Genomic DNA, 10,743 nt, shown 5'->3' on the forward strand with positions numbered 1-10,743 from the left:
ATTTGATGCTTTAAAAAAAATAATTTATTTCTGCACCAATCTTATATTGCGTTGACTTCTCCAAGGTATTTTTTATGGAAACAGATACGTCAGATTTTGCTATAGGTGCTCTCTTGTCACAAATGGGAACAGATGACAAACTCCACCCAATAACTTTCCATTCAAGGAAATTTTCAAAAGCCAAGATTAATTATGAGATCCATGACAAAGAGCTCCTTGCAATCATGGATTCATTTCAAGAATGGCATCATTATCTATAAGGCACCTTAAGTCTAGTTACCGTATATATAGACCATAAGAACTTTGAGTACTTCATGTCAACACATGTCTTGAATTACCGTCAAGCTTCTTGGAGCATGTATTTATCTAGATTCAATTTCAAGATCACTTATTGACCCAAAAAACAACAAGGTCTATGGTACGTTCTTTCTAGATGTTCTTATCTTACACCAAAAGAAGGAAATGCATCTTTTGATCAATAAAGATCAATTCTCTTAAAGCTCGAGCATTTTCATTTTTGAGCTATAAAATCAACATTGGCTCTTGATTCAACATTTGTAAAGCAAATTAAATCAAGCATGTCCTCCGATCTTCTTATTCACGATATCAAAGTTACTTCTTTTAAATCTCATGATACTTCTAAGTTTGAATTTAAGAATAATCTATTATATTTTGAAGGACACCTATATGTTCTAGAAGGTGAAGCTCAATCATGTATTTTTCAAGCTCGTCATGACTTTCCAACACTAGGATATTTTAGATATAATAAAACTTTGGAACTAATATTCAAGGATTTTTGGTGGCCGCAAATGTGGAAGGCACTTAAAACTTTTGTACAATCTTGTGATGTTTGCTCAAGATCAAAAACTCCTTGTCATCGACCTTACGGACTTCTTCAGCCATTACCCATTCCAAAACAACCATGGTCTTCTGTTTTTATGGATTTCATCATAGATCTTCCAATCTCAGGTTTTTATGACTCTATATTCGTGACAATAGATCGTTTTATCAAGATGGCACATTTTGTACCATGTACAAAATCTATTACAGGTGAAGAAATAGCTAAGCTTTTCATTGACATTATCTATCGCTATTATGGATTGTGAAAGGATATTATATTAGATAGGGGGACTCAATTTATATCAAGATTTTAGAAAATCCTATTTAAGATTCTAAAGGTGGATATAAAGCTTTCTTCAGCTTTTCATCTTCAAACTGATAGACAAACAGAATCGATAAATCAAGTTTTAGAGTAGTATTTGAAATGTACCATCAACTATTATCAAGATGATTAGACAACTCTTTTGCCATTGGCAGAGTTTGCTTACAATAATATGATATATTCTTCTACAAAACAAATACCTTTCTTTGCTAATTATGGTTATCATCCACGTCTTGATACTTTTGACTTTTCAAAAGTTGATAATCTTGGGGCGGAAGATTTAGCAAATCGCTTGTTAGAGCTATATACAACAATGAAGATATAATTAAAGGAAGCTCAAGAACAACAAAAGACCAATATGGATGCCTATCATAAGGAGCAACCACAATATAATATAGGTGACAAGGTATGGTTACTTTGTCAATATCAAGACTATTCATCCTTGTGATAAATTAGATTATCGTAGGCTAGGACATTTTCCTATTTGTGAACAAATCAATCTTGTTACCTATCGATTACATCTATCGAAGTCTATGAAGATCCACCCTGTATTTCACATGTCTCTTCTGGAGCCATATAAGATAGTGAATATCTTGACAAGAAGACAAATAACACCTCTTCTTATAATAGTAGATAATAACCAAGAGTTTGAGGTAGAAGAAGTCTTAGACTCAAGGTTGCACCAAAATAGTTTGGAATATCTTGTTCATTAGCGTAGATATGATATTAGTGAACGTACATGGGAGCCATCAAAGAATCTTGCAAATGCAGCAAAGAAAGTTGAAGACTTTCATCAACGATATGCATCAAAACCAAGATGAAGAATAGCAAACCTTTGCTATAAAAGAAATAAGATCATAGGAAAATAACATTCTACCTTCTATCTTTTATTGTAGCTTTTGTGTATTTGTGATGAGATGGAGCACTAACAACTAGCAGATTCAACTCAAGAACTTTCATTTGTAGACTTATTAGATGAAACATTACGATTGTCACAATGTTCAAGATGACGGAATCGAGATGAAGATCCTCAAGAACAACATGTCTTTCCTCGAATAGATGGCGAAATACAATGTGTTTGATATCACGACCTTAGAAGAGACTACCAATGTTTAGTGATTTTATTAGAAGTAGGAATAATTCCTGACGATGTTCCAAATATTTTATTTGAGCAAAGTTATGAAGGCCTCAACAATGACCAAATAATAAGGTAGTCTTCTTACCCTAGTATGAAATACTATAGGTGGTTGAGAGGACCTATCAACCATCTTCGAAGAGAGCAAAGATCAAAGTATGTAGCAAATATAATTTGTTGCATCTTGGACTTCCTCAACATATAAAGACCGCTCCTCGTGGAACTTGTCCTTAGAAGGGAAAGTAATATCATGGACATATATATTTATCTCAATAGTTACTTATAAGATTAAGTAGAAGTAGGTAAAATAGAATAATTTCATAAAGTCTTCTAGAGAAGCTTCTTAGAAGCTTCATAGATGCGGTTTTGACTTTAGATAAGTTTGTAGGTTAGAAACTTGGCCAAAAAGCTAATCATGTATTGGTAGCTTGTGGAACAAGTTATCTCCGTATAGTAGCTTGTGGAACAAGTCAACTACATAGCGCATATATAGATAACTTGCCTTGTAAGATAAGACATGTGGCTACCAAAGTCAATACATTTTGGAGGTCCTAGAGAACATCACCACGTAGCTCTTACTTAAATAGTATATATGGAGGTAAGAGTGAAGCCTTCTTCACTCTTGTCAATGCCTTTTTAGTCTTAGTCTTGTTTCAAGACTTTCTAATCTTCTTGTTTTTGGCAATAGCCATTCTAGTTAATATTACATCACCTTTAGGGTGACTTTCTAGTTCTCTTCAATGATAGAAGAGTGTATTGAGGATTCTCTTTCTTCGAAATTCATGTCCTTGACATCTAGTCCACTAATTTAGCTTCAATTCTAAAAACTTCTATAACTTCTTTAAAATGGTTCCAACTATCTATCCTTATATATTAACAATATAAATATCTTATTTATATCCCATTACACTCAACACACAATACCTCATATCAATACTTTGCTCTTGTACTGCAATGTCTTTTGATACAGTACTACAACAAAAAATTGATTGATTTTGGTACCTAGTAGTACCCAAAATCTAACAATAAAAATAAAATCTAATTTGTAATTTTTATTTTAATTTTTAATTTATTTCATTCTAATTTGCTATACTATAATTTGAAGAAAAAGAGAGATTCTTGTTAGTTGAATGATTAGAAATCTAAACCAAATTAAATCAAGCTATCTCTCATACTACAAAAAAGAAATCTAAGAATGCAAGTGTGAAAATAAGAAAAACCTTAAAGCTTTATTAAAATGGCAAACTCTTACAACAAATTCTTTGACTTTCAAAATCATTCACAAAACTTGACTTGACTTAAGTACTCAAATCTAATTGAGATGAATAAATCAACTAATGGAAAAACTATCAATGGATGAAAAATCCCTAATCAAACTAAATTACATATATTCGACGAGATTTGGCACCTAATGCCATATCGCATGACATCTTTTAAAAAAATTGTTATAATTATTTATTACATAATAAGATCATATATATATATATATATATATATATATATATATTTATATATATTTATATTTATTTTCAAACTTATATTTTTTTATACATATACACAGACACATACACATATATATATATATATATATATATATAGGGAAATGTTAAATAGACCCATGCTTTTACTAAATCAACCCATCCTTGATGAAGAATATGGTAATCATGATGAATGTGGTTGAGAAATGAATGTAGAAGTCATTTATTTTTTCATGGTCGTTAGAATGGGTGGGTCGGTTTAACATTCCCATATCTATCTATCTATGTATTATTGGAGAGTTTGAATCAATGACCAAGCCATCCAAACTTCCCAACCAATCAGTAATAGGACAAGCCCACCCAAACACGGCCATAGACTCCCCAACTCCAGTTGCGTCGTGGGGTCCCATTACGCAACACTACAGCGTCGTTGTTGAAGGCGGCGCGCCTCGCATCGTCGCGACGACGCGCCGTGAAGTGAGTGAGTACCCGAATGAAGGAACGAAGGGGGATTCAGCTGCCAAGACGCCGTAGAGGCATGGAGGACCGGCCTTCAAATCGCCTTCCGTGCCCAGACCCCTACACTTCCTGGGGACACACGATTTCTAGGTGCCAACAGCGATGGCGCTTGTGCCGTGACCCGAGTGGACTTGAGGCTACAGAGGATTCGCTTGCCTGCTGGGCCCGCCTTCTCCTTCCTCGGTTTGCGTTTTCTATATTTAAACCTCCTGTAGTGCATATCCCTCATCTTGCGTGGAATTCTAGAAAGTGCTTCTGGACTTTTTTGGAGTGAGGAGGAGGAAGAGCGGGAGAGAAAGAGAGTGAGAGAGAGAGCGAGAAGGAGGATGGGACAGGTAGAGTTTGATCGAGTGTGAGGGTTTGGGAAGTTTTGTATTGTGAGAATTTGTGGTGGTCTTCCTTGGGTAATGGCGGCGTTATACTACTATAGCGATCCTAGGCCGTTCCACAGCTTCCAGCCGCTTCAGCCTAGTAGCTCGCTTGATTATGTGAGTTTTCTAGGAATGGTTCTTGTTTAGTATCGTTGCGGATTCTTTTGGTGGTTGTCTTATTTCTCGATCTTGTTTTGACTGGGCAGGCGTGTGCATTGTTTGTCGATTGTGAGTTCGTTGATTCGTCTTTTTGGTTGAATGCAGTGGTTTTATCCGAACAAGGATTATCTGCAGCACACGAGTGAGCAATCCAAGAATAATAAGGAGAAGAAAGACGAGAAGAAAGACGAAAAGAAAGATAACAAGAAAGAGGAGAAAAAAGACGACAAGAAGGGTGGTGAGAAGCAGGCAGAGAAGAAAGATGACAACAAGCCGAAGGTGGGTTTGAATGACATTGATCTCTGAATAAATCGTGGTTGTTGTGCTCCCTTTCATCTCCGATATTGATTTTGTAGAATTATTCTGAGTTGCTTGCAAGTGCAGCCTGTAGAAGATTGCAAATGCTCTCGATACCATCGCCTTTCTCTTTTTGTCTTCTACTTTTTATTGAAATACTTGTTTATTCTTCTATTCCATAAATGTTGGTTCATTCTGAGCTCATACTTTGCTTCTTTCTGTGGTGCAGACCATCGAATTAAAGGTGCCCTTGTGCTGCGAATCGTGCGCTCGCAAAGTGAGGAAAAGACTCGGAAGGTTGGATGGTGAGCTAAAAAAACCCCTCTTCTGCAACTTATTGTGGTTTAGGCTGTTAAGCTGCTCCTCTTTTAGTTTCGCTGCATAGTAGGCAAGAAAAACGAAGGTTCTACCGCGACTCGAATTCTCCACCAGTTCCCACCTGTCTAGAGTCGCAGTTGAAAGATCTGAATAAATAGTTTCTTGCCGAAGACGATGCATCGCCTCAATCAAAATGTATGTTTAGCCACCATTCTTGGTATTTGTGCAGGGGTCCAGAAGCCTGTGATTTGTGACCTGTATCTCATGAAGGTGACAGTGACAACCACTGCGAAACCGGATGTTGTTCTGAAGACAGTGCAGAAGGTGAAGAAGGACGCCGAAATATGGCCGCAACAGAAGAAATGAAGAGGAGTTAAGTCCTTTTTTTTTGTTATCGTTTTGAACAGACTTATAGCCACTTAGGATGAGCTTTGGAGCACGCGATCGACTGTAAGAGCAGGCAGTAGTACTTGTATATGCTTCCCGTTGCGTCGAATCATGGTTCTTGATGTGATAGTCCTGGGATTTTGCAATAGGTACTTGTTTAAAGAACAGAATCAAGTGGACTACGACCTAGTCAATTAGGTTCGCGCGAACATCTTGCTGAATGCGACTTCAGCACTTTTGTAGATAATTTAGCACTTGAAAGGTTCATTCTCTAAACGAAAATGCATTCTTCATAGTCCTTTCTATTTTTAGATGTGTGTGTTTCTAGCAAGAAATTACTCTAAGTTCATCGTTGTTAAGAGTGCTCAGAGGTAGTTTTCTATATTGTGTGCATGCTTATGTCGCCACCGTGATTTGGAATTTGAATAGAGGAACAGTTCTGATTCATTTCTCATCTGAATTGTTTTGTTCCTCAAGTGTTCCACAAAGCCAAGATGCTCTGTATTCATAGTGAACCGGAAGCTCACCTCCTATTCTGGATCATTGCTCCTGATTTTGTAAAGGACAGTCCCGCTCTTATTTATTTATTTATTTATGTTTATTAAAAAACTTTCCTTTACTTTCTGAAACTGAAAGTACTGTATATATTACCTTTTCAGTCAGTTTGGTTGCAACTAGACGTTGTCTCTCACGGGACATTGCCGTCTACCTTTGACCCTAATAATCCAAAAGTAGTCAAGCTGCTTAGATATGACTGGACATCTCACTCCTTACCAAGGGATCTTCAGAAGTACTGGAGGGTGAACATCTGCCACTTGGTTACAGATGAAGGTGTTTTTCCATGGCAGTTGACAATCATTCACAGTCGCCGTCTGTTGATTCGGCATTACGAGCTAATGGAAGGGAGATAATTTGCACTCAGCATCTCCAGGGACTGTCGAATTTTCAGTGTCTCTTTGTGCAGAGCCCACACTCACAACAACTTCCAATCTATTTCACATGCTTCCTCACAGTTGCATTCTACCAGCTCACTACATAAGTACACACAATCAACATACAAAACCTGAAGCCGACCGAACAGACAACTACAAAAGTATGCCCTGGAAAAAACAACGAAGCAGATTGAACAGTGTCCCCAGCGACAATCTCCAAGCACCCACATCATCAACGACAACAGCATGCGTTCTCAAGCTGCACATCTGAATGTAAAAGCAAATTTGCAATCCATACCAAAAAGCATCAATCCCATCCTCACACCTAACAAAGACGAACCAATCGAACACTCCCTTGTCCACAGAATCCTCAAAAATGCTGGCATTCTTCCTTCGCCTAACTATGTCCACATCTCCGGCGAACCCCACATCTTCACACAACACACCCACTCATCACCCATGCCATTTCTCCTTCTACATGCACCGCATACACCACAACCACACTCTCCACTAACCTGTACCACTCTTCGCCACCGCATACACCACAACCACACTCTCCACTAACCTGTACCACTCTTCGCCACCGCATCATCAACTTCTCCTACGTTCCGCCACTCCCAGTAACTGCACTCACACCATTGTCCTACGCTAACCAAACCCTCCAAACCACTACTGCAATCTGGAAACGTCTGCCTCCCAGCTACATTCTTTTCATCCGTGTGCCAAACATTCAACCACAACCTCCCCATCGTTCTCACCCCCTGCCTCCTGCTCCGCAACACCAGTATATACATCTGTACACGTGTATGTATATACATACTCACACATATATATATATGTATGTATGTGAGTCTCATCTCCTGTATTCCCACTGACTGACCCTCCGTTGCTCACGCGGGGCTTCTCCAGTCTAACATGTACTGTTTCTCAATAAAATACAATCATTGTACATGAGGAGCATCTTCCCTCCCCTATCAATACCTCCACCCCGCCAATGGCCAACCCCTTGCCACTGCTTCACCCGCAATCTCCAGGTCTATATCCACATACACTATACTACACACGGCCCTATCATCCACGCCTACTTAAGGTGCAACTGGGGAGTCCTCCCTACTACTACCTCCATATGATGCTTCCTCTACGTCTTTACAAACTACGACTGATCGACATGCCGCTTTGCTGTACTACCTGCAGCCACTGCTGCTTCACTTCACAGTCCGCTCCTGCAACCCTTCCAGCTCCCAAACAGGGGCACACTCCACCTTCGATCTCGTTCCACCACCTCACCCGAAACGTAGCCCAAACCACCCTCGCCACTGCCCATCCCCTGCCACGCGCATCGCTTACCCCTCAGTCCCCAGTCACCCCCTCGCTCTCCGCTGCACGTCGAAGCTTCCTGTTCCATCAGCTCTTGCGCACTTCCAACGCGTCAGCTATTCGACCTACGCTTGTCAGCAACTTGTCCAGCAACGTCATCAGCCCTTTCCCTTCTTCTATCCGCAGCTCGCGATCGTGGCGCAGCTGCAGCTGCAAGTTCCGGCTCGTGCTTTCCAGCGCAGCCAGCAATTTCTCTTCTATCGATTCCGGTCGCCGCTTCCTCTTCTTCCTTTTCGTCAGGCTCTCTTCCACCTTCGGGCACCCTGCGCACACGACCCCATATGCTTAATCAATGCGTCGCCACTGCATACGTGCCTGGAACTTGGGATGTTCCACAGTTGCAGCACTGCCTGAAAGCTACCCCTCCCTGCCGTAATGTCAACCCACCTAGACAGCTACCCGACTTGACATATCTATCTCCTGTCCCAGTCGCCGCACCATGACAACCCCCCAATCAGCCCAAGAGCCCATCACTTACCCGTCACGTCCGTCGAGTTCCCCAGCCCGCACTCCTCCGACGACGCCGGATTTCCCAGACCCTCCACCTCGTCCACCAGCACGTCCATCTCCTCCTTCCCAGCCACCGCTGCTTCCGAAGTCACCTTCGCCGAAATCGCAGGCAACTTCTTGCAATAGTTGTCCAACACCTCGAACACCTCGTGCTCGAAACTGGAAGCCAGTTTCTGCTCTCTCCGCTGCTCCGCCGTCATGGCCCAGTACGAGCCCCCGTGCAGCTTCTCGTAATCCTTTATCTTCTTGTAGTCTTTGTACAAGCTGTGCCACCTCTTCCGGCACTGGCTCGCGTCTCGCTCTACTCCCAGTTCCTTGCAGTACTGAAATATGGTCACCCACTTCACATCCGAAGCGTCCACCCCCCTGGCCGTGCTGTCCAGAGACTTGTCCAGCTCCTTGCTCTTTGCAGCCACCAGCACCAGCGATTCGTGCTTCGTCCACCGCAGCCCCCTCTGCCCCTTGTCGGGGCCTTCCATCCTCGGCGAAATGCTCACGCTCTTAGTTGGCGCATACCCGAGAGCACGGCTTTCGCCTTCGGTGGTCGCCACGCCACCAGCGACTTCTTGCATGATTCCTGGATGTCACGGTCGTATACCTGCGAGGCCCGCATAACCACTTCAGCCGTTCCGGGTCTCACAAACGCGCCCGGATATGCCCATGGCGCACCCACTTCACGCGGGGAAAACCTGGCGGTTCAACACTGCCCAGCTTGCGTGCATCAGGTCGTACTTGACCATGACCAAAAGCTACCTCCAGGTTTCCTGCTCTGCTGATCCGAGGCAAAGCCCGCAAACTAGTTCCTCCGAGACCACTTACACACGCCCACCCCCATCACAACGTACTTTCCAGCCACCAATTCTACTTCATGGCTTCACACGCCCAATCCACACTAAAAACCCAAAAGCATCAAACAATGAATCCGACCCACCTTTACCAGCGATTGGCGATACAAAAGCGCAATTGGCGTTCCAAACCATGCCGTCCCAAACCACCACAATTCTCTCCCGATTCCCACCTGGACCGCGACGGCACACACCCCTCGTCAATCCGACCACCCCACCCCGACCCAATTCTTGAAACCCGCGCCCAATTCCCAACTTTCCCACGGCTACATCAAAACCCCTGCGATTTCCTCTTCTGTGTACCGCGCGCTCCTCCTCAATACCACCAATTCAATCCCAAAACAACACCACCGCGCCGCCAATTCTCATCCCACGCTCGACAGCCACCAAACTGTGCGCTTGAATGCCACACCCAGCAATAATAACGGTGCTACTGCTCGAAGCAGCCCCAATTCGCATCCCTCCCCTGCGCTCTCACGGGTCGCTCCACACAAACGCAATCGTCCACCAAGACACACCCCCAAATCTCCTCCGATTCGCACCGATAAACCCAATTCAGGCCGAGCCCGATCCACTACTAGGCGTCGCCCGGCCAATCCATAACCCACGCAGCACAATTCAAGGACCACTCTCTCAATTCCAAAAGGGTGTAGCGAAATTTACCTCAGCGCAGATTGCAGCCCGGGTCCATGCGAATTGTACCTCACTCATACAGCAAGCGTCGTCATCCTCCACCAGAAAAGGGTCCGCGGATTGCAACGGCAGAGGATCACCAGCACGAGGCGATGCATGGCATGAATTGGAAGAGCATCACGTGGAGGAAAGAGGATGCAAGCGTGCTCCCCCAAACACAGAGAACCCTAGTTTTCATCATCTTCGATTCCGGCATCTCCCTCCTCACTGTGTAAGGAGTTTCAAGTCAAGGACTTCAACGAAAAAGCAAATCCCAAAACACCCTTCCCTCCTCGTCACTACGTGTCGCAGAAACCTCCTTATTCAATCGACTGGCTCCGCCATCGTGGACCGTCGGATCGCAGCTGCGGCTCGGTTGCAATCTCAACCGCTGATGAGATTTCTGGGAACGGAGGGAGGAAACGTAGGGGAACCAGAGGGGCGGGCAGGTTGGAGGCCGGGCAGTATGGAGGGCGGTAGGTTGGGAACTCAGAACCCACTCCTCATTGGGCCCGCACTGAATCCACATTCACAGACATGAATGCTGAATTTTGTATAATATAAATATATAAGTATTTAAA

The 10,743-nt window shown here is 42.9% G+C and overlaps 2 protein-coding genes across 3 annotated transcripts; one reads left to right on the forward strand and one right to left on the reverse strand.

The window, feature by feature from the left end:
• The first annotated feature begins 4,610 nt into the window (after positions 1-4,610).
• Positions 4,611-6,314, forward strand: LOC112281441 (uncharacterized). Its single transcript, XM_024517957.3, has 4 exons — positions 4,611-4,782; positions 4,930-5,103; positions 5,351-5,426; positions 5,669-6,314. Exons 1-4 carry the CDS (start codon positions 4,702-4,704, stop codon positions 5,803-5,805), a joined length of 468 nt encoding a protein of 155 aa, XP_024373725.1. The 5' UTR covers positions 4,611-4,701; the 3' UTR covers positions 5,806-6,314.
• A 1,251-nt stretch (positions 6,315-7,565) lies between these two features.
• LOC112281439 (uncharacterized) lies at positions 7,566-10,420 on the reverse strand. Of its 2 annotated transcripts, XM_024517956.3 has the most exons (4): positions 10,154-10,420; positions 9,577-9,663; positions 8,614-9,243; positions 7,566-8,398 (listed from the first exon to the last, which is right to left on the reverse strand). In XM_024517956.3, exons 3-4 carry the CDS (start codon positions 9,215-9,217, stop codon positions 8,163-8,165), a joined length of 840 nt encoding a protein of 279 aa, XP_024373724.1. In that variant the 5' UTR covers positions 9,218-9,243; positions 9,577-9,663; positions 10,154-10,420; the 3' UTR covers positions 7,566-8,162. The 2 variants fall into 2 exon arrangements, with proteins under 2 accessions (XP_024373724.1, XP_073389720.1); XM_073533619.2 differs by lacking the exon at positions 9,577-9,663 and having other exon boundaries at positions 10,154-10,371.
• Between the last annotated feature and the right edge of the window lie 323 nt (positions 10,421-10,743).

This window comes from Physcomitrium patens, chromosome 4 (assembly GCF_059467195.1).
Source record: "Physcomitrium patens ecotype Gransden chromosome 4, ASM5946719v1, whole genome shotgun sequence".
Lineage (NCBI taxonomy): Eukaryota > Viridiplantae > Streptophyta > Bryopsida > Funariales > Funariaceae > Physcomitrium > Physcomitrium patens.